Source organism: Melopsittacus undulatus, chromosome 3 (genome assembly GCF_012275295.1).
Source record: "Melopsittacus undulatus isolate bMelUnd1 chromosome 3, bMelUnd1.mat.Z, whole genome shotgun sequence".
Lineage (NCBI taxonomy): Eukaryota > Metazoa > Chordata > Aves > Psittaciformes > Psittaculidae > Melopsittacus > Melopsittacus undulatus.
The window spans coordinates 13,640,489-13,668,307 of record NC_047529.1 but is presented as its reverse complement, the minus strand read 5'-3'; the positions used below and the strand labels follow the sequence as shown (position 1 = coordinate 13,668,307).

The 27,819-nt window shown below is 50.5% G+C and overlaps 1 protein-coding gene across 1 annotated transcript; it reads right to left on the bottom strand.

Annotated features, from left to right (window-relative positions):
• Window positions 1-473: 473 nt before the first annotated feature.
• Window positions 474-27,556, bottom strand: SELENOI (selenoprotein I). Its single transcript, XM_005155222.4, has 10 exons — window positions 27,448-27,556; window positions 10,868-10,936; window positions 10,454-10,562; window positions 8,084-8,158; window positions 7,415-7,677; window positions 5,902-6,010; window positions 3,951-3,999; window positions 3,335-3,515; window positions 2,386-2,568; window positions 474-539 (listed from the first exon to the last, which is right to left on the bottom strand). The coding sequence occupies exons 1-10, from the start codon at window positions 27,493-27,495 to the stop codon at window positions 474-476; spliced, it is 1,152 nt and encodes a 383-aa protein (XP_005155279.2). The 5' UTR covers window positions 27,496-27,556.
• Window positions 27,557-27,819: the final 263 nt, after the last annotated feature.

Genomic DNA, 27,819 nt, shown 5'->3' with positions numbered 1-27,819 from the left:
GGACAAGGGCTGCCAGGCAGGATTAGGGACAGACAGGAATGTCCCTGACCTCCAGGATGTTCCCTGACCTTGTAGAAATCAACTGTTATGTTGGTTATGGTGACAGGTCAAGACTCTTTGCTCAGGTAAAGCCATGTGCACACCCAACTGGCTTTACTTGAGCAAGAGCTGGAGTTTGAGGTTTCACTGGGAACATTCAGCTGGTCTAATATACAGTAACAATGACCTGAAATAAATGCCCTCCTCATCCAGTTTCACCCAAAACCAAAAGCTCACATTCAAACAGCAGCGGGGGCTGCCCCGTACCAGTCCTGCCCTGGCTGCACCGGATACCGTGCGTACGTTGCCCTGATGTCTGTCCAGAGGATAGGTTTAGATCTGTGGTGATGGTTGAAGTATTTACAGGTATTTGCAGCAGTTATTTACAGTACTTCTGCAGACCGCAAGCCAATTTTCTCTTCCTCCACTCCTAGTCAATCTGGCGTGGGCTTCTTTAGCGAGAAGGGCCGTATATTGAAGTGCCTGCTCAGCTGGCTCACCTGGGGACAAGGCAGACAACAGGACAGGATTAGCAAGGCTTGGATAGATGAGGGGGAAAGCACCCAGAATATCAGACAGGTTCCCTATATGGCTACAAAGCCCCTGCCACCTTCCTATGTGCAATTCCCCAAACCACTGCCACACCACACATTCCCATGGGTGCAGCAGATTGGGACCACAGCCTCTGTCTTCAGCTGTGTGGCCAGCCACGCTGCCCTGCCCAGGACCTGAGCCAGCCCCTGCCAGCTCAATGTTGGGGTCAGCCACAGCTCTGTGAGGTAGATTTAGACTAGTTATTAAGAAGCTCTTCCCTGTGACTGAGGCCCTGGCACAGGGTGCCCAGAGAAGCTGTGGCTGCCTCATCCCTGGCAGTGTTCAAGGCCAGGATGTGCAAAGTTTGGAGCAACCTGCTCTAGTGGGAGGTGTCCTTGCCCATGGCAGGGTGGTTGGAACTGTATGACCTTTAAGGTCCCTTCCAACTGAACACCATTCTATATTCTATGACTAAGTGCTGCACCAGGAAATGAGCTTTCAGGCATGGTTCAGAGAAATGCAGACAGGAGGTTAAAGTGGACGGAGCAGCACCAGCATCTGGTGACTGCAAGGTAACAGTCACTGCACAACCAAGAGTGAGCAGTGCTGAGCAGTACTAGAGAGTGAGCTGGGCAGAGGGTTTATTCCTAATGATTACTCCAAAATTCAGAGCATTTTGGGATTATGTGGCAGACACAGAGCCTTAAAAGTTTCTTTTATCCTGCAAGAGGAAACTGCAAAAATGGGCCCTTGGGAAGCTGGAGGGAAACGAGGGGAACACAAACTCAGGAGAGCAGAGCACTGAGAAGCTCATTGCAGGGGATGGGCAAGCCTGGGCAGGAGGATTACACCACCCGCTCAGTCCCCATCTCCAGCTATGATTCCAAGACCAAATTTATTTAAGCTTCTTAGCTATTCAAATCCTTCTCACACAGAAGCCTCATTACACTAATTGGAAAGACAACCCAGCTATTACTTCTTTGCTGTAATTACAGTTCAAAATTGACTCCAGAGGCTCCATGTCAGAGCCGGGGTTCCTAGGGGACAGAGCTTCCCAAGAAGGGTGCACACAGGTGGCAGCAGCCAGCTCCACAGGGGACATTGGTCCCTTGCCCTCATTCCTCAGCAGCTTCCCAAGGCATTTCTGATGGGACTCAGTCTCCTCTGAGTCTGTTTTCTCTCTTAATCAAAACTCAGGGAGTCAGGCAGAGCTGGCACAGTGCAAGGGAAGCAAATTGGTGCCTGAATCTCGATACAACCCTTGCAGCAGGGAACAAGGCACTGCAGCCACAGAACCCCCACCTTCTCTAGCAGGGACATCACCCCTTCATCTTGGCTCTCCCAGTGACTATAGCGCAGGGCATGTTGATCACAAATCAAACTCATTAATCAAAGTAACACCAACAGCAGTTTAAGTTTTTATACAAAGACTCCCAAAGGAAGACTTCCTGCCTGATGTGCAGACAGAGTAGCTGCTGCAGCTGCCCTTCCCACTGCCCACAAGTGTGGGTATCCCACGCTTGCTTATATCCAAGCTGGTTACTAAGCTGCAGCCCCAGCCAGGAGGAGTTAAACATGGCAGCAGGGGTGCAAGCATTAGTTTCAAACAGCTCCCACCCACAGCCTGCACAAGCCTCTCACAAGGAAGGCAGCTCGAGTCTCATGTGGTCACAGTGTGACATAGCCATTCCCCACCGATGTTCCCATTTTTAAGCAGAGTGTTCTATGCCCCAAACAGCAGCAGCACCCAAGCCACACCTGCAGCCAAAGCATGGCAGCCAAGCCTGAAGCCCATATGCCAAGTTCACCTACCACGACTACTCCGTAGTGGATGTGTGCCAGGGTGAGGAAAGCAGTTAACACGTAGAGGAGAAGTGTTTCGCTGTTGGGCACGAACCCAGACACCACCATGACCAGTGCTGCCGCTATGGGCAGCAGCATCCAGTTCAGAGGCTGGCAGCGTGTGCTGCTCATCTGACAGACAATCAGTTGGCACTGCAGGAAGAGAAAGCTGTCAGAACTTGTTCCTGGTATCGACTCTGCAAGCCCAGAGTCTGTCTACAGGGCAGAGGACAGTCACACACATACATGTACCAACCATCTGCACTTACAACTACCACCAGGCAGTTTCTAAGTTCCACGTGAATTATCTTTCTTTGCATTAGAATTCCTGCAGGGGACCCAGAGCAAAGCCTTGTGAGGCAGGGAGGTAATAGGGAAACAGGCATTGAGGGCATCTTTGAAAGAAAAAGGGAGTTCCCCTGAGCTGACTGAGCCTCACCAATATTATCTGCATCATCAGCAGAAACTCATGCCATGCAGCAGTGTGCTGCACAGAGCTGCTCAGTCACATGGCTGCAGTGACAGGCACAGGTGCCTTTGTTAAGGTCCCAAGCAAGCAGAGATGCAATATACGGCTAAATTGGATTCTGACAAAACCTTTAGTCCCTTCCATTTTAAGTTTAGCCCAAAAAAGGAAGCAGCAACTCCTTTTGTATTAGCAGTTTGTTATTCACAGCACAGAGGGTGCAGGAGAATATAAACACACTCCATTTAAGTAATTCTCTAGTTTCTCAAGAGTGAGCATTGCAGCACAAAATTCACAGACCCCAAACACTATTTTCCTGTTTGTTCTTCCAATCACAGTAAAATAGAAAAGTTGTTAAGTTTATCTTGGAAACTTGCCCCTCTCCTCACATTTGAGCTGCCTCCCAAGGAGGCTTCACACTTCTCACTGGAGCATAAAGCAAAAGCTGCTTACAGAAATGTTAGCAAAGGCTGTTCCAACCATGAAGTAGAAGAGCCTGGGCTGGACCTCGAGGATGTCTGTCGGGGACATGAAGACCCACGTGGTGCAGAGCAAGAACAGCAACACTGGAGATACTAGTGGCAGCATTATTTCATACACAGAGTGGTGCTTCAAGGTGTTGTTTTTATAGGCCCTGAAATACAAGCAAAGAAATCAAAATCACAGCTGAGAAATACCTGGTCCCACCTTCAGCAGAGGGCTGTAAAATCTCACTGGCCATTCAGCTACTCGAAACTGCTGGTGTCAGTTAGAACCATGGTCAGATGAGAAAGATGCACACCTGCATCAGTAACCCAAAACCCTCCTGAACTACAGAAGTACCTGGTTGTCTGGCTCTGTGTTGTGACCAATAGGGTAAGACTAGAAAAGCTGGGGACCCTCCCACAAGACCCTGCTGAGCAGGCTGCCAGCCCACCCTGCAAACTGGGACCTTCTGGTGTGTCAGCGCCACTTTGTCACTGAAGTCACTCGCCTGAAAACTACTAAGGAAACCAGGTTTTAAGAAGCTTTAGGGGCTCTTGCGAAGGCGCTAGTGCAGGGAAAGAGACTCGAGGATGGAGGAACTTACTTGTAGAAGTTATACAGGCTCATGGGCAGTGTCACAGTGAGTGCACAAGCTGGAAGAGAAAGAGCTGCGTTACTGCTCTGTGACAGAGGGAGAACATCACATGCATCCTATGAATGGGCAGAGGGTTGTGACCTGGCTTAAGGTGCTTGCAACAAAAATGGTTCAGAGGTGGCCCAAGAATAGCTTGGCACATTTAAAAGTAGGTGCTCCTAATTCTGGTCCAAGAGCTGTAATTACAAGTTAAGATCTGCTATAAATTAAAGACATTTCCATTTTCAAAAGTTACATTAATGAGTCTAGTATTCTGTTTTAAACAGTCACAAAGTTTAATTAAAATACTGTATTTAATGAGGCACGAGGCAAGTTCAAACTCCACAAGTGGCATGGCTGTGGACAAAAGAGTTTTCAGTCTTCATAATAAAGACAATTTGCTATTTCTGTCACTGTGAGCAAGCATTTTCACTTCCCACTGTGCAAAAAAGCTCTTGTTTAACTTGACAAACAATGCAAAGAGTCGAAATAACTCTGAAAACTCTAGACCTCAATAGGAAAAATCATCCACAACACCCAAGCCCATGACAGTGTATCAGCTCCTTCTGTAATTATCTAGCAGTAAGTATTTTAACAGAGCTGTAAATATTCCTGCTTTTAATAATCCAACCCCTACCTGAGTGCACAAACACAGCCAACAGAGGCATTGTGCTCCAGTTTTCACATAGGGAAAGTGCATTTTTTATTCATGTGTTAAGTTATATAGTTGTCAAAGGAAAGCTCAGAGCATCCACCTGATTAAGTGCAACCATTAGATTTAACACGACAGTTCCCACAGATATATATAACAGATATATTAACTTGAAATTGAGCAGATACAATTAACCCCTAAGGAAAGGGACATACACTAGGAAAAATTAAACTGAGCAAGAATGTCTGAATAAGCTAAATTACATTAAGCAAGGACAGCTCTCCCCAGCTAAGCTTCTCTGCATTACCATCCCCTTTGCAGAAGCTGATTCTGACTGACCACTGGAGACAAAGGCTGGGCTTTTATTTAATTGTACATTTCTAAATGTAATTTTCAGTTGGGCAGATGGAGGGCAGGATCCCCAGACAGCAGACTGCTTTTGCCCACCTCCATGGCTGGAACATCCCCCCCCCCACAGCAGCCCCAGGCTCCCACACAGCATCTGGGATCTAGCTTCTGAAACACAGCCACAGCAGCAAAGCAAGTGTTCTGCAAACAGTGCTGGGGGTCCCTGCTGGCCACCTGCAGTGGGTGCTAGGCAGCCTTCTGTCACCCAAAACCCCACGGCTCTTGCTGCAAACAAGCCCTGCTTCCCCTGGGCAATACCAATCCCACAGCCCCAGTGCTCGGGCAACACGGCTCTTTGGAGGAAACATGTTTTCACATGCTCACAGGTTCCAGGCATGAAGGAGGCTCATGTTTAGCATCCAGGCGCCTCTGCTAGGCTCCAGCTGCTTCCTAGTGCCGTGGTACAAGCAGCAGCAGCCACAGCCCTCAGCTGCTCTCACCTGCCCCCCACAGCACTCCAAGCAAGGAATGAACTTTTTGCCTGTCCACACATATCCCCAGCCCCAGGCAGACAGCACCTGAGCTGATTCCCCAAGCAGCAGCAGGCTCCTATACCCTCAGGATTGGCACAAAATACATCCAAGACATGAGCACAGAGCTCCACTCTCTTGCTGTTTTAAGTCAACAGCAGACCCAGGAAGACTGGAGTTAACTTCTGTAAAGAAGCTATGCATAAGACAATACTTTGAAATCCTGGGAAAAGTCAGGCTGCAAGAACACCCTCAATTAGTCACTTCAGTAACAGCCTACAGGAGTTTTCATTACAGCAAACAGAACAGCAGCATTACCATATAATTAAGACATTGGGTTTCATTAAAAAGGTGGAGTTTAAAAGACAGGCTTCAACATGGAGTTTCTTACCAATAATCATTGCAGTGAATAGGTCTCTATATAAGAAATTAAACAGGAAAGGTGCATACCAGGCCTCAACTCCCACAATGGCTGTCACTATGTAGACAATTGAAATGGTCTGAAAGAAAGCACAGGACAAGCAGGCTTGAGCAACCAGAGAGGCAAGACTGGAAAGCAGCACAACACCGTGTTCAATTCTCCCCACCAGCAGGAAAGAGAAAAAGAAATAAAAAAATCCACAAACACCCCATATTATGAGACCAGGTCTAATAAGTGTAGCAGCTGAGCTGCTGAGAAGGATACAGCCAAGAGCTGCTCCTCACAACAGAAGCAAAGATGCCTTTATGCAGCTTGAACTCATGAGACTGAAGCACAAGAGTGAAGTTTTATACTGCAAGTTGCAGTGACCCTGGAGCGTTTCTTGGGGAACTTTCTCATCCATCTGCAGAAGCAATTGCAGGGAAAAAGCTAACAAGGGGTATTTCAGTTTTAATAGCAGCCCCGAAGCTCGGTAAAACACACTGCAGAGAAGCTTAGCACTCCATCCCCTGCCTTTCTGCAACAGGCAGAGACCTTAAAGCATATAAGGAAGAAGTTTTTCTCTGTGAGGGTGCTGAGGCTCTGGCACAGGGTGCCCAAAGAAGCTGTGGCTGCCCCATCCCTGGCAGTGTTCAAGGCCAGGTTGGATGGGGCTTGGAGCAACCTGGTCTAGTGGAAGATGTCCCTGCATGTAGCAGGGGTTTGGAACTGGGTGAGCTTTAAGATCTCTTCCAACCAAAACCATTCTGTGATTCAGAAGGAGCTTCCTGCAGAGATGTCCTTAAAGATACAGACATGCCAACATACCAAAGGGTCCCTCACCACCAGTCAGTCTCCATATTGACTGCCCAGTTACCAAAGTACAGAGAGGCACCTCCTGAAGGAACCTTTGCTCCTGGCACAGAGATTAACATGCCAATTAACCCCATTACAATTAGACACACATCCTGCTAGTGCCAAAAGGCACCCCAAACTTCTAGACTTGAATTTACCCACACTGGTATAATGTGGGAAAGTAACTAAAGCAATGATTCAGGTGGCCAAAACAGATATCTCAGGAGAGCAGAAACAGAGGAAACTCAAGGCAATAACTCAAGGCAGAGGAAACTCCATTCTTCAAGCCCCATGTTTTGTGGAGAGTCTATCTACAAAAGCTGCTTGGAACAAAATCACAGAATGGCACAAATCACCTTGGATTTAATGGTTTTTGAGCAGTCAAACTCTAGTGCTACCAGCACTCTAAGACCCCAAGTCATTAACACAACTACAGCTCAAAGGCCTGCAAGCAGCCTTGGAAAGCTTTCCTCCTCCATATGCCTGGAGACAGGCTGAGGATGCCCACCTCCAGGGAGCATTGCAGTTACCCATTTACAAGACTGGAGCTGCACACATCCCTCACACACCTCAGTGGTTACTCTCACACCCCAGAGATGCTATAGGCTTATTGAGCTTTTGCAAAAGCAGAGCAGCAGCATGTACTTACCACCTGGCTGATGTCATATCCCCAAGGCAGGAAGAGAATCCCTGTGTTATACTTCTCCCAGTGGGAGAGGATGAATGAAAACAAAACCACCCATAAGAGGAGGTAGAGAACGAAGACACTGACACCGGTGGAACCCCGTCCAAAGGTGGAGTAGACTGTCACGACAAAGTACACGCATGCCCAGCTGTCCAGGCCATGATCAAAGAGCTCTCCCAGAGGTGTGCTGGAGTTGGTCCGGCGAGCCTGCTTCCCATCAACACCATCTGGGAAGAGAAGGAGAAATGGGGAGTTTCGTTAAACACTCCCAGGCAAAGCAATGGGCCAGTTTGCAGCCAACAACATGCACGCAGCCAGCAAACAGCAGCTCTCACTACCTCCACCCTCTAACAGGGAGTGTGCTCCCCACCCCCTTCTCTGAGACTGACAGATGCAATAGCCTGACAAAATCATACCCATTTAAAGCAGACCAAAGACAGAATTTCACATTTTGCCATGAAGTCGGTCCCAGCATCCTCCTTTCACTGTGGGACAACTTCCTTCTACCTGCTTTGCAAAGCAGCTTCCAGAAACTGCTTGAGCAGCCCAAGCAGCAATTGGATCTGTGCGTGGTAGAAGCAGCTTGAACAGATGACAGACACAAAACCCCCACAATCAGCTAGATAGTCTTACCCAGGGTATAGGCAATGAAGTTCAGGAGACCCACAATGACCCACACTCCATTTGGAACATGCTGGTGATCAGGAGCTGCAGAGATCAAAGACCCATGTCAGGACAGCTCAGCACATACTTTCAGTAGGATTATTTTGGCACAAGAGGCACCGTGACAAGACAGCTCACCGAGACAAGGCACCTACACAACTCAAACAGTGAAATCGAGATGTTAGCTTTTCAGGACATGACAGCATGAGAAATTGGGTCACCAAGGACTTTGCTTCCAAGAACATACTTGTCCTCTGTCCCCAGCTCCCCAGAACCATGGGATCTAAGAACTGGTAATCGCAGCTAGCCAAATGCATGCAACGGAAGCGTGTGCAGATCAGACTCTCCTCAATCACTTGCTCACAGAGCATCAAGTAGAGCCTCTCCAAGGCATGGAGACACCCTGCCTCTGCATCTTGGGATTCCCTGCCCAGGCTCCAGACTGCACCCTGCCAACTGAGATAGAGCTCCTTCTTTATAACACCTCCACCTCCTCCACTACCATTTCAGCAGAGAGCCAGCTCAGCCGTCCGAGACTCAGGGAGCCTAAAGGTGCATTTGAAAAAGAGGAGGAAGCAGCACACAGCTTCTTGGCAGCAGCCTCACAGGAAGACACATAGAGGAGGTCTCCCAGGGGAGCAGTGATTCCATGAAATGTCAACTCCTATTTCCTTAGAGCAGCATGATGGTGCCTTTCCAGCAGCAAATGGAAGGCATCATGTCTACAAACCCATTCACAAGGAAGGAAGGTGGAAGCTTCTGGAGGCCTCACCAGCAAAATGAAAAGTTCTGTTTCCAAGCAGAACATGCATAACACGTATGTAAAAGGTTCTAAAGTATGAGCTTCACCAGCCTTATGGCAGAGCTCAAGTTTCTGGATGCCTGAAGTTCTGCAGATTCTCATACTGAGCTTCCTACCCTGAGCTACTTTTCCTCCCATGGCTTGTGGGCCAAAACACAGTCCACATATTAGGTGACAGCCACTGAGGCCACCTGAGCTTTTGAGAACCTGACTTAACTAGAACAGTACTTGTCTGATACTGATGAAGGCAATCCCAAGAACCCCAACTTCTTCCCACTTAACTGTGCTTTGATAATTGGCCCAGTTTTAGAAGAACTAGATGGTCTCTCCTGAGCAACCTAAACCAAACCTGAAAGGGGCATAGGGAGAGAGAAACTGAGAGAGAAAGCTACTGGTAAGTGACTGAAAGTGATCATGTTGTATTAATCTTTGCCCTGGGTCAGTCCCATGAGGAAGGGGACACAAATGAACCTTTGGATTCACAATCAGAGGAACATGGATACTGTGAAAAAGTTTAAAGCTGCATATATCCTCATGTGGAACAGTGAAAATCGAGAAAGAGGATTTTGCCTTTGTTAGTCTGAATGTGGTGTTGGCATGTTTTTGCAACAGGGTAATTAGCTGGGATGCAAAGAACAAAGCTCTACCTGCTGACATTATGGAAGCAGACTTTCCCAAGTTACACCGTTAGATTAAAAATAAGGGTGTTGAGTTATTGTCTGCTCTGTAGGCAGAGCCAAACCCTACTCAAGATTCTAACTGTTTCCTCCTGCCTCACACACATGCTGCCAACCAGGCACACATCCACCCAGCAGAGGGAAGTTGCCACAGACTGGAAGGGACCTTAAAGCTCATCCAGTTCCAACCCCCTGCCATGGGCAGGGACACCTTCCACTAGACCAGATGGCTCCAAGCCCCATCCAACCTGGCCTTCAACACTGCCAGGGATGGGGCAGCCACAGCTTCTCTGGGCACCCTGTGCCAGGGCGTCAACACCCTCATAGAGAACAACTTCTTCCTAAGATCCCATCTCGATTTCCTTTCTGTCAGGTTAAAGCCATTCCCCCTTGTCCTGTCCCTACAGGCCCTTGTCAAAAGCCCCTCTCCAGATTTCTTGTTGGCCCCTTTAGGCACTGGAAGCTGCTCTAAGGTCTCCCTGGAGCCTTCTCCAGGCTGAACAAGCCCAGCTCTCTCAGCCTGTCTCCATAGCAGAGGCGCTCCAGCCCTTGGAGCATCTTCATGGCCTCCTCCTGACTCACTCCAACAGCTCCACAGCCGAGTGGGGAGAATCCCCTCTCTTGAGCTGCTGGCCATACTCCTTGCAGTGCAACCCAGCATACTCACATTTGGGCAGGCCTTTGTCTTGAAACCCAGCAAGTTCAACCCCTCAACTCTGTCCCTTGTCTGGCACAGGCACCCCTCTCTGTGAAGGCCCAGATTTAGAGGCCTTATAAACAAGTACCAGAGGTCACTGCAGAGGAGGCAACCGATTTTAGCACTCAGATGCTTCACATCCAAACATGAATATGCAGCCTTACCAGAAGCATAAAAGTCAGGGTCGAAGTATGCCATGAGGAAGAAGTTGAAGACAAGCAGCAGGAAGCCAGAAAACGTTATCAAATTTGGGGCCAGCCAGGTAGGGAAGATCTATGGGAAAGCAGCAAAAGAACACATAACTCATTAAAACATGTACTAGGGACCATGTGCTGTTCCCGGCCATGGCAGACTTGGTTGCAATCATCCGGGCATTAGACAGCACTGCTTAGTTGCATCTGGCATATCAGTGGGCAGGTAGAAGCTTTAGACTGCAATGCTGTGAGCTCGGGGCAGGCTGGCAGGCAGCACTCTTTGTCATTAGTTGCACCACAAACAAAGCAGGGCTTTTCAGCTGACAGTTTTACAGAGGGTGACCGGAGTTTTGTTGTGCCACTCATAGGAGGAGGAGGTCTTACCTTCACTATCGTGTTCCAGAAGGGATGCATGACATACAGAGACAGAGGGTTGCTGTCCACAGCACTGTACTGTGAATGACAAGGGAAAACCAAAAACCAGTAGTTAGGGCTCCACCAACACTTGCAGAAAAACAGATCCTGAACACTGAGCTTTCCATGAGGATACCTGCTACCCAAGTCTTGGCACTGCAAGAGCACTTGGGTCAGGGACAGATCCTCACCAGGGATAGGGCTAAACAACCCAAAAAGCACTCAACACTCCAGTGACACTGGACACAACCCCACAGGGGCAGCCCTCAGGTGCACATTTCTTGCCTGCAGTCAATGCCTCCCCTGTGCATGGAGCAGCCCCATGAGAAGAACAGGTACCAGGCCCACCACAACAGATTTTGGAAGGCAGGAATCATAGAACCATGGAACAGTTTGGGTGGGAAGGGAACTTAGAGCTCATCCAGTTCCAACCCCTGCCACAGGCAGGGACACCTTCCACTAGACCAGGTTGCTCCAAGCCCCATCCAACCTGGCCTTGAACACTGCCAGGGATGGGGCAACCACAGCTTCTCTGGGCACCCTGTGCCAGGGCCTCACCACCCTCACAGGGAACAACTTCTCCCTAAGAGCTCATCTCAATCTCCCCTCTGTCAGGTTAAAGCCATTCCCCCTTGTCAGAAGCCCCTCTCCAGCTTTCTTGTCAGCCCCTTCAGGTACTGGAAGAGACTCAAGGACATGCAACCTCCTTTGCAGCCCACACTCCCACCAAAGCCCCACACTCCAATGGCCACACCAGGCCTGGTGGCAATCCTCAGAAGCTGAAGCAGCAGCGACAGTCCCATGGCCCCAAGCACCCACACCATAGGACCAACCCACCCAGGACAGCTTGGTGTGCTCTTGCTTGAGCCCTGTCCCACAAGATGAGGACCAGGGACATCCTCAGCTCAGCATCCAAAGGTACCATTGCAGAAGGGCTGGGGGAGACCTCACCCCCAGCCATAGGAGCCAGGGCCACTCCTATAGCCCCACTGGTCTGCAGGCTCATCAGCTTCCCCACCCTGGCACCCCCTTTGCCAAAGGCTGCAGGAGAACAGTGATGAGTCCCCTTGGTGGGGTCCCCAAAACAGGAGACTACTCTCTGACAGACAGGATACTAACAGAGACACATTTCTGTGCTAACAGCTCTGAGTGATCCAAACACCATCAGTGACTGACCCCAGAGGTCCTGCACAAGAGCTGGCACACTTCAGTCAAGGACTAAGCCCATTGAGATGGCAGCTATCATGGTCTTGCACATCTCCAGTCACTTGGAAAAGACTTTCTCTTCATGAAACAAGAGCAGATATTTATGAGCAAGGTCTTCAACCTCCTCCCTTGTCCTGTAGATACTCCAAAACACCATGTACAGCACCACACATCCACAAGCATCTCCAAATTCCACACATCCACACATCACACAGTTAGGACACGGGGCTCCCAGCCAAGGCTCTTGCCTCACTGGTGGAGGTAGGGACAGAGACTGGGGTCAGCAAAGGAACACAGTGATTGCAGCAGAAGAGATGACAGGTTTCACTATCTGGAGGTAGGATCCATGTCATTATTCTTTATTCAGTGAGGGCAGAGCAGTCTGAAGCAGCTACCCACAGACCTGGTGAAGGATCAGCATCTTCCTCCTCGTCTGTGTCCAGCTCTGGGAGCTGGAGTTCACATTTCCAAAGGAGGAAGACTAGTGGGTGAACACCAGGAGGCCCATGGGTACCCCACACTGGACAGGTCTCAGAGGGCTCCTCTCCGTTAAGGAGAAAAGATTCCAGCAGAGGCAGCTCCTGCCCTTGGGAAATCCTCTTATCCCACTGCTCTTAGATCATTTGAGGTGGTGAGGGTGTGTATGTGGTGGGAAAAATAAAAACACAAGTAAAAATCGAAGCCCTAGAGAAGCCATGAAGCAGTTTCTAATCAGAAAGATGAAACTTGACACCATCTGGCTCTCAAGAGCTCCACAAGCTCTGATCTGCTCTCCAGCTCACAGGCCCTTCCTAGCAAAGATTATTATGTCTGAAGTCCTCTTCCCCAAGTAACACTTTGATAAGAATCCCACGAAGAATGCCATAGACTATGAGACTCTCTGGTGCCAAGTGGGGCGGCTACTGGTGCCCACCCACCTTGGGTCTCCATGGCGGGGAAAACTACCCCACACCTCCTCAACATGAGCATGAATCTAATCCCAAGGTAATGAGCAGTGTTACAGAAAGCAATCAAAGCCTCCACCTCTCCTGCACCACCACACAGACACAACCTATGCACTCTCTGAGATAAGGGGAGTGCAGCTGGCAAAAGGAAACCATCAGCACAGAGCAGCTTCATGTCCCACCTACCCCACGGCCTTGAACCAGCCACCATCCCTGCACCCACAGTTTGTTCCTCTCTCTGCTCCTCTCTCTGGCTGGAAACCCCATTTTCCCTGGAATCAGTCTGTCCAGTTCAAAAGCTGGGAAAAATGTGGGAAAAGACAAAGCAACACTCCACAACACAGCAAGATGAAGGTGCAGTGGGTCTCTAAGAGCTCTGAGCACACTGGCTAAGAGCTTACAACATTTGCTCCTAACTGGGTGAATCCCATCCTTGTCAAGCACTCCTGTACCCCTACCAGCACTTCCCGGTCCTCCCTATGATGGATCAGTCCATCTCACTGGGGGCTAGCCCCAGCACTTACACTCTCACGCCAGCAAGCCTGTATTTGCAGCAGAGCAAGCAGCAGCAACTTGATGCCATATGGAGGCAAGGTTTAAGCCACAAGGAATTTCCATCCTGGATTAATGCAATTTCAGGGGACAGAATTCCAAATGCTTTACATGATAATAGGATTTGAGCCATTGGTTAGGAGAGGAGAAGAGCTGGAGGCTGATTAAATCTCATTATCCCCAAAACACCCTGGAGCAAGAAAACAGATTCAAGCAAATAAGCATCTCTTCCCCGTGGTCACACACGTTCCCACCCTGCATGCAGAACTCAGTGACTCTGGAGTGACCCGTTTCTCAGGGGAGAAGGCAGCTGTTCTGCAGAGGCTTGCTGATACAACCACCCCAGCTCCAACCCTCCTCATGGAGGCACACTTCAATGCTGAGCGAGGCAGGTGAGTGCTCTGCCAGCTCAGAGGACACCAACAGACCACAGGGAACGGAGCTGGGCCTGGTGCCAGGCTGCCAGTCACCCTAAGGAACAGCGCTCCTGGCCAGCCAGGACACGGCTGCCTGCCCAGGAGAGCCACCTGCCAGAATAGCAATGACCTGCCAGGCACCTTCTGGGACAAAGCTCAGCAACATCTGCCATGCTCAGCTGCACCACAACTGCTTGTTGCCATCTGGTTTCTTTCCTACAAACATTCCAAAGATGGGGATGCTAGCAGTGGGCACAGGAGGAGGGACAAGCAAGGACAGGTGGGCATGGACATCACCTCCGCTGGGTGTGAGGCCTCTGTGTGATCAGAGTTGGGAACAAAGCAAGATGTGGAGGTGTTTTACTTACAGCTCACTCCTCTGGCCACTCACCTTGCATCCCACACTGTGGAGAGAGCAGGAGATGCCACACCAGTGATGGAGTTTCCTTATTCCTGTGTCAGCCCTCCAGGGCCAATGCTTATGGAGACTGACATTCCTTCACTGGGAATGCAGAGTCTCAACTTGCCTGTTCACACACGCTTGTGCCTTGGAGTAAAGCTTGGGAAGGAGCCCAACAGCCCTAGAGAGCCCCAGACTGAGGACCAGGGTTGTATACCCCCAGAACTGCTATCACACTTAGCTGCTGCAGTTGCTTTGCTGAAACACTCTCAAGGCCACAAACACAGCATTATCTCAGCTCAGCAAGCACAGCACCAGCTCTGTCATTCACCCACCTCATCCTCTCTGCCAATTAGCATCACCTTTTCCATTTCAGATCTCTATATGTTGGTCTAGTGACTCATGCATGTGAATATTATCCTTCTCCAAGTAATTTTTATATCACTACCAATGACTACCTCTAGGCAGGACTCTGATTTCCCCCTCATTTTCGGGAAGAGAAGGTCAAAGGAAAAGTGTAAGTGCACAGAATGCATTTCAGATTCCCCAGAGCTCCCTCCTCAAAACAGACAGGCACGTGTAACAGGCCCTGCTCTAAAATAGTCCTGTTTATGCAGACACCACTTCTCATGCAACTGCAGGAAGGAGCCAACCCAGCCCAGATGGTCCCATCAAGAAAAGAGCAAAGCCAACTTTGCAGAAACAATCTTGTCTCTCGCACTATGAAGCAGCAGCCTCCCCTGCACCTCATCCATGCCAGGACAGCCACAGGATCCCTCAGCCCCCTGCTTGCTCCATCTGACTGGCATTGTTATGGGATTTAGAGACATGAATGGTTCCTATAGCTTAAAAGCAACATTCATCATTCAACCAGGCAGTTTCTGGAAGATCCAATTATGTGTCCAAGGAGGAAAAAATACAGATTTATAACCCAGATTCTACTAATAGCCTTCCTGTCCAGAAAAACAATTGCACTGTTAAGTAATCTGGTTACCCAGAGCTAGCAGCAAAGCAAAAACAGTTGCATAGACTAGGCACACCAGTGTCAGACACTTGAACCCATCCAGGGTAGGTTGGAGGTGGACAGCACTGGTGGTAAAGGCACCCATGCTGGGAACGGCAAGCAAGGATGGATTTGTACACCCCATTTTGCACCCAGGCACCCTGGCAAGGTCCACAGCAGCCTGTGCTGCTGGCCATGAACCTGTGCCTCACTGCTTGTCACTGGCAGCAAGAGCAGGGCAGAGGGAGCCTCAGCAGAGCAGCTCTAGCAAGTCCATAGAGCTGTTTCCTATACATCTCCTGAAGTACAAGAGGGCACAAGGTTAAGAACCTTCTCCCATCAAGCTCGTGATAAGCCAAGAGGCAGCAAACTCGACAAACCCCAGCAAATGTAACCAAGCAGAGCCATGCCAGCACAAACATGCCGCATTTGCACTATGCCCACACTCTGCTGATGCACAAGAAGTCAAATTGTGCTTTAATGGTACTTATTAACTCAATTCCTCTTTATCTCTGAGGTCACTTCTCAGCTGGTGTAAGAACAGACCGCATTGGCAGTGGTAAACCTGCAATGACCACATGAGCTGACAGGTTTGGCTCCCACCATGAGCAGCAGGCAGGGAACAGCAGGGCAAGTATCCAATCTGCCTGCTCCACAGTCAGGACGAACTGCCCCAGCAGCAAGCAGACACTGCCCACAGTGTCTTTAACACCAGTATGACCTCCCTCCTCTTGCCTGGTTTTCACCATGCAGGTTTTAGACATCTAGAAATTAAAGATCCTTCAAAACATTGCATGCAAAGGTTTTGGCAAGGTCAGAGTCCCTGTTCCCCAGGAGAAACTACCACGATGGGCAGAAAACTCCTTCCTGCTCACCAGGCTCCATGGGGTGTGCAAATTCATTGGGAAAACCTGTTTTCTGCCCTGCCAATACCCTTTCATATTCAGAGCCTGAGTTCTCCCTGGCACCAGCTGGGAGATTGTCCCTGCCTTCTGCAAACACAGAGAAGGGACCACTCCTCTAGCAAAGTCAATGGTGATGAGCACTGGGGAAAAGCTCACACTCTGCTGCAGCTCAGTGAGCAGAAGTGTTTAGGACCACTGGTGTGGTGGCTGGGGAACGTGCTGCAATGTCCTTAATCTGGCAGGAGAAATCAGCTTCAGGGAAAGCAAAGCTCCTCAGGAGCACAGCTACAAGAGCTACTGCAGAGGGATAAACCAAACATCCCTGAATGCAAACCACCAGCACATGCCCACCCAGCCTAACCCAGACCAGGGCCCTCCATGCACCTGACTCATAGAATGGTTTGGGTTGGAAGAGACCTTAAGGTCTAGATCCAAATCCCCTGCCACGAGCAGAGACACCTTCCACTAGATCAGGTTGCTCAAAGCCCCTGGCCTTGAACACTGGCCTTGTCAGAGATGGGACATCACTGTGCTGAGGGAAGGGGGGGAATTATTTCCCCATGGATACATAACATGGAGCAACACCTGATGATGGCAGGCTTTAGAGAGCAGCCTGCCAATTTCAGCTGCATCCAGGAGCTCTCTGTTTGGGAGCATTAAATATCCATGAATATGGGTCACCACTGCTTCCACTACAGTTCGAGGTGATCAGCTGCAGAAAGGATGCACAGATGGTGAAGACAGGAGTGGGAAAGATAAACCTTCAGGGGCACAAGGCAGGGATGCAGTTGGAAGGCGATCAGCCAGTGAAGAACCTTTGGAGTGGGAATTGAGAGATCAGAGCAGTGATCCTGGGGAGGAAAAATGGGAGGAAGAAAACGCAGACACAGAAAAGCACAAACAGGAAACCTGTTACAGTAACAGCGACAACCAAAAGACTTTCCTAGTGCTGACAAAGCTGGCTTGGACTTTGAAAAAAAGGGCTGAAGAACTCAAGAGGGGGACCAGACTAGTTGTGCAAGCCTGCTCCTGGTGCCCAAGGAGATGACAAATGACAAGAGTGAGCATGATAGTGCAGCCTGGGCAAGGGGGCACAGAAGGCAGAAGGCTCCAGGCCGGGCTGCCCCTCACAGGAGCCACAGTGAACCACTGGGGAGCTGCAGGCACTCACAGGAGCGCAGCCCCAGTCTGCTAAGGCCAGGCAGGACTGGGCTGAAACCAGGAATGAGCTGGGTTTGATGCCAAGCCACCAACCAGGAGAATACACGAGTCAGTGCAAGAAAAGAGAACTTGTTACTGTGCCTAGAAAAAGAAATGAACTTTTAAGTATACCTATATCAAAGGAAAACACAACCCCCCACACATCAGGAGATGATTACAGATGAAACAAAGCACTGCAGGGAAGGAGGGGGAAGACGACCTTCAAGTTTCAACAGTCTATGTGAAAGGCACAAATAAAACATTCTATTCCAAAGCACATAGTCCTCTATAACACGTAACACTCTGCCTCCCCACATCTCTTGTCCCGATTCTCCACAAAGAGGAAATTCACAATTTGCATAAAAAAGATGTGTTACTTTGTAAGTCCTGACATCCTGCTTTGTGCAAGACTTGAAGCACAGCAAAGTCAGGCCAATTATAGAGCCCAAATAACACGGCCATTTTCTAAGCTTGCTATGGGATACTTTCATTTCCACAATGTACTCTTGATTCTCTTCCAAACACTCCCAATAGCCAAATACTTGCTGCTACTTAGCAAAGAGCGACTTTTAGGATAGAGTTCATCATAGCCAAGATGCAACATGCACCAATAAACACCACAGTAAACTTACAGTGCAATTGAAGAGACCCAAGGTGGACTGATGAGCAGCCTATGCTATTTTTAAATGACTGCTCTGCACATCTTGCAACACTGGGAGAGCACTCCAGGCAAGAGCTGTGACCTGGCTGTCCTTTGCACACTCTTCTTCCTACTCCTCCATTGTGCTCACATCCAGAGAAAGGCCCCCATCTATCTGGGGGCAGCAGTCCATTGTTTCAAGTGGGATAAAGGATGCAGAGGGTTATGGGCTGATGCAGAGGGTCAGCTGAGCAGAGCGAGAGCCTCATCCTTCACCTGCACAGCAAGAGAAGAGCCAAAAGGGCTTGTGATGCAGGACAGGACAAGGAATCCACTACCTGAACCCATTACTCAGGCTGCCCAATTCTGGCCTTTAAGGGCAGAGACTGGAGTAAAAAAAACCCCACACAAACAGCAGTGCAGGGCCAAAGACAGCTCCCCTCACCAGAAGGAAAGGCAGAGAGGTGGTCTGCAGCAGCACAAGCCTCATCCTGTGAGCATCAACCACAGCATCTTAGAATGGTTTGGTTGGAAGGGACCTTAAACCTCATTCAGCTCCAACCTCTGCCACAGGCAGGGACACCCACTATACGAGGCTCCTCCAAGCCCCATCCAACCTGGAACCAAGGCAGCCCTGGTCCAATAGTCCAGCTGTTTGGCAGCCAATATAGCCAAGCTGTGTGTCTCTGGGTGAGCCATCTTCTTACACAAAAAACCCACAGAGGTTTGAAGTCCCTTCTAGGAAACCCTGCAGGACTCACTGTGGACTGAAACAGGAGATCCCCTACCACAAAAAGGTCTTCAAACACTGCCACTGTACAGCTAAAAAACAGAGAGTATGGGGATCCCTCATCAAAACATGGTTCAAAATCTTTGATACCCCATAGATCAACTGTCACCACTCAAGAACCAGACCTGTGGCAGCAGCAAACAGCACCTTGAGAGACCAGCAACAATATTAGGACTGTTCAAGATTAAGAGACACACAAAGACTAGGTCCTAGGAGCAGAACTAGCTCATCACTCATGTAAACCTCACAATACATGTTAGAAGTATCTTAGGATGCAGGATAAACCACTTACCCTCATCTCACTGCTTTAGCACAGAGCAAAAGCTCAGCCAAGGCTCATGAGCCAGGTCCTTTCCAGTTAACCTACAAACACTGTTTCCTCCAACCATAGCAGCTGGGCAGGTTTCAGACCACAAGAGCTGCATGGGACACACTAAGCTAAGCAGAGGCTCAAAACCCTGAATTCAGCTGCAGAAATGGAGAAGAAAAACACCTTTAACTTTTACAGCTGCACATCTTAGAGGTCATGGAATCTAGGAGGACTTCCTGCACCTTGGGAAGCATGCACTGTTTAAAAGCAAACAGTCTCAGAGCAATCAGAAGAGCCCCTGAGGAAGGAGTTAAGTTACTCAAGAACAGGGCTCAAAGGCTTTCCCTTCTTCACACCCTTCCTGCTAAGGATCCTGAAGAAGACAAGCTGTTTGTCTGGGGGTGGAAAAGACAAGCCTTTTAATCACCATAGCCTCAAGCCTCACATCCACATCACTAGCATAAAAAACCTTTCCTTTCTGCTGCTCTCACTACCTGTTTTGTTGCTGTTCCACTGGTCTGAGCTGCTACTGGCACACACTGGTGGCTGCTCTGCAGAGCAAACCCTGCAGAGATCACTTCAGGGCTTGCACTTCCAGAGCAGCCTGCCAGGGACACCTTCCAGCCATCTGTAGTCCTGCTCTGCATGGCACTTAAAGTCTGAAGGCAGGAGGATTTCTTGAGGCTGTCTGAAGGGAAGAGCACCCTATTCTTCAGGGCAGAGAGCACACCAGCAGTTCTGCATCCTGCTGTTTGCTTAAGGGAGCTACAGAAATTGCAAAGCATGATACACACATGATTCATGGACCTGCAATGCCTGGCAGGGCTGGTGCTGGCTCAGGCTGATGACAGCCCAGGAGATCAGGGGTTCCCAGCTGAAAGGATGCAGAAAAGAAAAGCACCCAGAAGGAAAGTACTTTCCATGATAAAAAGTCCTTTAAGGTAGATGCCTAGCCCTCTGGTGCATTCAGGGCACCAGGTCTCCCAAGCTAGGGTCTCATCAACACTGCAGGACAACTTTGCTTGGCATACTGCAAATCCAGTCCGCTGCAGTGACCCCGACATGGGGACTGGCGTACATTAAGGAGTCAGCAATTCACATTGCATCAGCCCCAGAGTGCCCAGGCCTGTGCTGCACTGCACAGATCCCACAGCCACAGGATAAGCTCAGCCAGCTTGTTGCAGCAGAAGAGTCTGTAGGCAGCTGCTACTTGGTATCAGTAACTGGGCCAACTGCATGTCCTTGCCTTTACCCAGGAGTGCAGCAAGAAGCTTTCCTGGGAACACTCTTTCCATCTGACACTGGAAATGAGGAATGAAGTTGTTTTCCTGCAAGAAGATCCTCTAATAGCTCAAATGATCAAACTGTGGAGCCCAGTGAGACCTTAGAGCAGCTTCCAGTGCCTAAAGGTGTGACAAGAAATCTGGAGAGGGGCTTTTGACAAGGGCCTGTAGGAACAGGACAAGGGGGAATGGCTTTAACCTGACAGAGGGGAGATTGAGATGAGCTCTTAGGCAGAAGTTGTTCCCTGTGAGGGTGCTGAGGCCCTGGAACAGGGTGCCCAGAGAAGCTGTGGCTGCCCCATCCCTGGCAGTGTTCAAGGCCAGGTTGGACCTCACGGGCTTGGAGCAAACTGGTCTAGTGGAAGGCGTCTCTGCCAGTGGCAGGGGGTTGGAAACATATGGTCTTTAATGTTCCTTCCAACCCATTCTGTGATTCTATGAAATATCTTCCATAGACAGGATCTGTCCAGCACACTGCACATGGATCACAGGCCCATTTGATGCTACACCACTTGAGGTTCCCACCATCTAAAAGGGTTGCAAGATTATCTATACTATTCGCTCCTTATAGCATTAGCTCTAACAAATGGCATTTGAAATGTCACCTTCCAGAGGCTGAGTGCTTCTCTTGTTGGAATAACAGACCAGCACCTCCTGGTGCTATGTATGAGCCCCCCAGTGCTTGCCATGTTCTCAGACACACAGCTACGCTCCGTACCAGATGCCTCTTCCACCCTCAGGAACATGCAGCTGGAGAAGGGCTGTCTTTCGCCAAGGCAAGAGTTGTCACCCCTCACTGCTGCAGCCATTCTGCAGTGCTGCTCTGGGTAGCTCTACAGCAGCCACCTTGGTAGGAGAGCAAGGCTGACATGTGCTGAGGTACTCCCCTCCATGCTGAGAACCCAACCAGCTCACACCAGGTTGCCAGGCAAACCCACAGCAAATTGCAGGTTGCTGCAGAGAGAAGCTGGGATGAGCAGCAGGGATGCTTTCTCTAGCACTTGAGCACTGTTAGCTGCTCCCAAGCCTCAGCCCAGCAGGCATGTGGCAGCAGACACCAAGAGGACTTCATTTTACTGCCCACATAGGTAACGAGACAAAGAACCTCTTCACAAGAGCCACCAGCCTCCCTCACGCCACTGCTGGTTGCATGTTACCCGTGGGCTGCCATCACCAGCTCCTGCTCAGGAGAGATTTTAGGGTGCGGGAGTTTTGCTATAAAAGGCACTTCCCAAGACCAAATTTGCTTTTCTCTTACTGAACTCATACTTGCTCCCAAACCTTCTTAGGTAAGACTTCAGCTGTCCCACCTTTGGACCCAAACACGTGGCACTGCCTTCCCTCTCATGTCCCTCCCATGCCACATGTAAGGAGCAGCATTCTCACATCCTCCTTTATAAGCATTTCCCCCAAACCTTCACTCCTGAGGATAACACATACCCTTAAGGAAAGCCAAAGGTCCAGGCGGCATCACTAGACAGGCTCATGACTGCACTTCCACCCAGCTCACACGGTGACATAAACACACTGGCAGAGACCACTTACACACACAGCTGGAGACTCATACACAGCAGTCACTCAAGTACTTTCCCTCCTTCTACATGAGCTGGATGAAAAAGCCATAGAGCAACCACACATCTGGCTGCAAGACATGCCCTAGGAATAGTCATCAGTGACTCCATCACATCAGAAGACACCAGTACAGCACAGGACACCACAGCATAAAGCTGAATAAAGCAGAATTGCAAGCAGCTCATACAGCACTGGGCAGGGAAAGGCTACAGAAAATGCAGGGCACATGACTGGAACACGAAGACAGTGACAAACCATCAAAGCTGTCTGTAACTAACAGCACAAGCCATGTTGCAGCGCTCTGCCCTTGTTAGCAGTGGAGCAGCTTTTGGCACCATGGCAGCTGTGAGCGCAGCCTCCCGACCCGCTAAAGGGAGCCACAAGAGTCACAGTGCTGCAGAAAGCGACGTGCGGCTCATCAGGATGCACAGGCAGAAGTAATACAAGTGCTGTATGCAACACATAAAGCCATCCCTCCCCCCCTCTCCACTGCACTGGTAAGGCTCCAGCTCACACACTGCATCCAGCTCTGGGCACCACACTCGAGAAAGGAAGAGAACTTCCACAAGGGAAATTTGTTTGGGTTGCTTTGTGAAAACAGGACTAGGAGGCAGCCTAGAGGGAAGAAAGGGAGATGTCTTTCCCCTAGAGAAAACAAAGTAGGAGTAGACACCTCTGTGAATGTTCCAGATAATCCCATTTTTCCCTCTCCCCATAAAATTATAGAAGAAGGTTGCCCAAAAGCCTGTCAGAAAGCAATTTGCAGATGGGTTTTTAAGAAGCAGATCACAACCTCTGGCATCCAGCTACAAAGTTTACACTCTGAAATCACAGTGCCCGGCTGCATCTTTCTTGGCAAAAAACATTCAGTACTCAACAGAGCATATGGTTTTGGCAGAGGACATTCAATACTCATCAACAGCAGAGCATCTGGTTTGCTTTTCTTTGGAAGGTCAACACATGCATCCTGCTCTACAGCCTCAAAACCAAAGCTTTATTTTTGATATCAAGAGCTCCACCCTGACAGAAGAATCAATCAACTACACGAGGCTGACAAGCCAGAGGAAGCACTGGAGCAGACACACCCTGGATTTGTCCAGCACTCCAACTGCCACATACAGCATCCCCTCAGGAGAAGCCTTGCCATGTTGCTGTCAGGCAAGGCTGTGACACATTAGTGACAAAAGATGTATTTGATTTGGCAGAGAAACCCTTCCTTCCCACTTTAGGTTTGCTTAAATTGTCTCCAGAGGTACATGTGCTACACCCAAATCACAATCTCCTACTGAGGAAGTGTCAGGCGTACGAATAAACACAGTGCTTTCTGCCGTGCAGCTTCCTCAGTACAGGAGCTCTTCAGCATCCCTTCAAGAGCAGCTAAAGGACGGCTCCCTCTACACCCCACCACCTGCAGCACTGAGGCAGCTGGTGACAGGAGTGGTGGCCTCTCCCCCAGCCAGGAGATATGTGCGTACTGCAAAGCTAAAACCATCTGGATTCCTGAGTCGCTGCTTCCCATATGCATTCCTGGCAGCAACAGGGGGAGTAAACCAGCCAGGGCTGGAGAAAGCTGTGGATCATCTTGCATGAAGCACTTTTGCTCCTCCTGTATCAGCTGCAGGGACATTCACTCCTCTCTGAGAATACATTCCTTCCCTTGGACATTTGTTGCCTCTTCCATGTGCCCCTCAGTCTGCTTGCTCTTCTCCATATCTATTGCGTGAAGGCTGGAAAGCTTCTGCCAGGTGCAGAAGGCTGAGGCAGTCAAAGGCTACAGGGCTGTTAGCAGCAGGAACTGAAGGAGCCTTCCTGCAGAGGGTTTGGTTCTGACCATGACCTAAGCTCAAAGGCTTCCAGCTACATTGGCTCCAAGTAAAAATTCAAGTTAGACAACATGAGCCACCTTCTCAGGTGATCTGGTGCTGCTGCCACACACTGACTCCTTCCACTCAGGTTAAAAACACAGGCTCACTTTGGGCACGAGGCACCGAAAGCAGCTCAGCAATGGCTACATTACTCTTCTGTTCCTTTGTACTGCCATCCATACACATCCAACTTTGCTTCTTCCTTGCTCTGTCCATTTAGGATGACAGGTTATACCATTGCAGAAGTTTTCTGGGCAAGAACACTTAGCTGCATGCAGAAGGTCAATCACCGTTTCACCAACAGAGTGGTGATGGATCTAGAGTCACCTTCCAGGAAAGGAAAGGGCAGAGCAGACAGGCTGAGATGGGCTTGTTCGGCCTGGAGAAGGCTCCACAGAGACCTTAGAGGAGTTTCCAGTGCCTAAAGGGGCTAACAAGAAAGCTGGAGAGGCGCTTTTGATGAGGGCCTGTAGGGACAGGACATGAGGAAATGGCTTTGAACTGACAGAGGGGAGACTTAAGTGAGATCTTAGGAAGTTGTTCTTCTCTGTGAGAGAAGATGCTGATTCTGTGACAAACCTCAATGCTTAAAGCAAGGCTGAAATATGCAAGCCAGTATTAGATACTTGGGCCTGGATGACCTCTTTTCTGAAGGCTAAAATAGCAAAGAAAACAAAAGCTCCCCAAGCAAACATCACACACAGGAGGGCAGCACTGCAGAGACTGACCAGGGCTTCACTGCCCTCCATGGCAGTCTGACATGTCAGCACTGACTGCTCTTTTCCATACAGTTTATTGCCATGTCCAGCAAAGCACTTTAACCTGCAGGTGCTCACACTGCCCTGGGGAGCATATAAGACAAATCCTCAGCACAGGACAGAATGATGCTCTTTGAGCACCAAGCATGAACCTGCATGCTCTTATCAAAGTCCTTACTGACTCAATAAAACCACAATCTCTAGAACAAAGCTACTTCTGCCAGCAAGACTGCACTCCTGCTCTCAGGACACAGGCAGCTTTCTTGGCCTTTGCCCATCCATTCAGCTGTGCCAGGCTGGGAGCGGTACCTCCACCATCCATCGGAGACCTGCTTACCCATTTTAGCCCTATGCCATCCGAAACCAAGGCCAGTAAATACAACACCAGTGCATAACTGGTGACAGCAAGCGGCCAGTGCTGCCTACACTGTACTTCATGTGCAAGACAGGACCTTTCTCCTCTCTCTGGTCTGCATTCCAGGTCCTGTTCATAGATTTAACTGCAACAGCGTTTCATCAGAAGCACCTTCATAAAGACCATGACCTGGGAGCAGGTCTTTGGTGCCTGCTACACAAATGAGAATCTTGCTGCAGTTGTCTGGACCCTCCCAAGTTCAACTGCAAGCACCATCTGTAGAGGGTGGGGACCCCATTCTCAGCACTCAGGTACTGAGAGGGAAGGCAGCAACACCACAAAGCCCTCTACACACTGCTGGAAATGGGATCAATATGCAAGAGGCTCCCTGTTTAAGCAAAACCTTTGTCTTCACAGGAGCAAAATCGGTTACTTTGTAAGGCCTGGCTCAAACCCAAGTGTGTTTTACTTAACTTTTTCTAGCACCCACACAAAACTGCCATCTTTCACTGCCTTTCTAAACACAGACTTTACTGACAAATCCCCATACGCTCAGCTTTCCACAAAGAATCTCATGCCACCTGTCACATTGGTCAAACTCGCTCTACCAAGTCCATTTATCTCCACCTCATCAGCGGTGAGCCTGCAAAAGGAGATTGTGAGGAAGCCCTGACCACTCCTGCCCCCACAGACTGCTCCAGGAGGAGCTTCACTCCTCAGATGTCTCAGACTCATCCAGACTTAAAGGACACTCTGCGAATCACCCTGGAAGGATGACTGCAACATGGCCCAATGTGATGGATCCTAGCACAAGAACAAAGGAGAAGATGAGGTAAAACCTTTCAGCTTCACTGTTCGTCTGGGAGAAAAAGAAATACAACACCCTCCGCATAAACACAGTGTTCCCCTGTGTTAAAGATGCCACATACTTTGGCCCCGTATCAGCCCCTAGGGATTTAAACTGCCATGACAGAGTCCATCAACACTTACAGAGCCTTCCTTCAAAGACTGCACACATGGCACGCTCACACAAAGAGACAGGGATAACATCTGACATGTTTTTGTTGGTCTGACCACACACGTAGCAGGCACAGCACAGAAGCAACATGGTCCCAGGCTAAATATGGGATCCCACACGCACCCACAGCCCCCTTCTCTACAGCCCCTTTGTGGCAAGGGTGGCCACAGTGCAACCTGGCAAAGCACCATGTGGTGACATGCCACAACTGCCTGTCCTGACCACATCGCTGACAGCCAAAGAAGGAGAGGGAGGAGAAGCAAGCTGCCACAGCACCCCTCAAAATCACAACCACATGGTCCCCAGCAATGCCCCTCACTCCCAGGGTCAGACCAGGGAGGCGGGCACACACACTGAATGTGCTCACACCACACTTGGTAACGTTATGGTGTGCTGTACTTGCACATGACAGTGTGTCCCCACTCCAGGGGCATGCCTAGGGGACCACAGCTGGCACGCAGTCACACTGCCACTGCCCCACACTCTGCTGTCCCCACTGCTGGGCACACTGCCTGTCCTCCCCAGGCAGCAAACAGCCTGGGAGTGCCCACCTGGAGCACAGACATGCTCACACTGCACTGTGCTGGACGTTGTACCCTGCAGCATTGCACGTGGCATCCTCGTCGCCGCTGGGAAACAGGCTGGGGGGTGCCCAGTTTGCACTCAGACACCCCTCGGCTCGCTGCAGCGCACACGGCAGCTCCCTGTCCTCGCCAGCAAGCAGAGGGTCCCACGTCTCACACGGTCATACCTTCAACACACTGGTCCTCAATGCACCGAGCTCGGAGCGGGGGGAGAAGCATTTATTTCATCAGGCTGCATTGCACTGGGGGCCCTCTGCACAGCCCACCCAGGAACAGGGCAGGAGGAGGATGGGTGGGGGTCCTGCATGGAACCGAGCACCCACCACGCTGCCCCAGGCCTCACCGCACCGCACAGTGAGGCAGCTAGGGGGTGGGGGGACGTGTTTCATACAACCACCCTTTTAATACACACACGCAGCGGGGACCCGACCCCACTGCCGCTGGCTCCCCTCACGGAACCAGGCCCCGAGGCTCCCCCTGCACGGGGCAAGGATCTACGGCAGCCCCTGCCTCCCCCCAAGCCTCAAGTGCTCAGGGCAGCTCCTCCCTCCCCAACTCCCGAGCCCCACGACACCCCCTCCCATAGCACGCAACACCCCACACACAACCCGGCACCGGGGGCCACTGCAGCCCCCGCCCAACTGCCGCCATTCCCAGTGAGAGCCGCCTGGACGTTCCCTCACAGCGCCAGGCCCCGAGATGCCCCCAGCCCCACGGCCAGGCCCCCGACAACCGCGACCCACGAGTACCTTGTACTTGCTGAAGCCGGCCAGCTGCTCTGCGGTCACGTACTCCATGGCGGCCCCCACGCCTGCTCCCGCGGCCAGCACCGCTGCTCCGTTCCGCGCCCGCCCTACCCCTGACCCCCGCCGGCCACCGTAGCCCGCCTCTCGCCGCTGCATCGGCCCACCTGGCGTGGCCGTGACGCCACGGCGCCCCGCCCGCCGCGCGAGGGCGCCGCCTGCAGGCCGGGAGGAGCGTGGCGCTCGGCAGCGGAGCAGGGACGGGAGCCGGGAAGCGGCTTCGTGGGGAAGAAATAAAGAGCCGGGGAGGGCCCGTAGGGGTTAGGGCAGAGGAGGGGGAGGCACGGGGGCTCCAAAGGAGCCCTCTTCGGGAAGGGA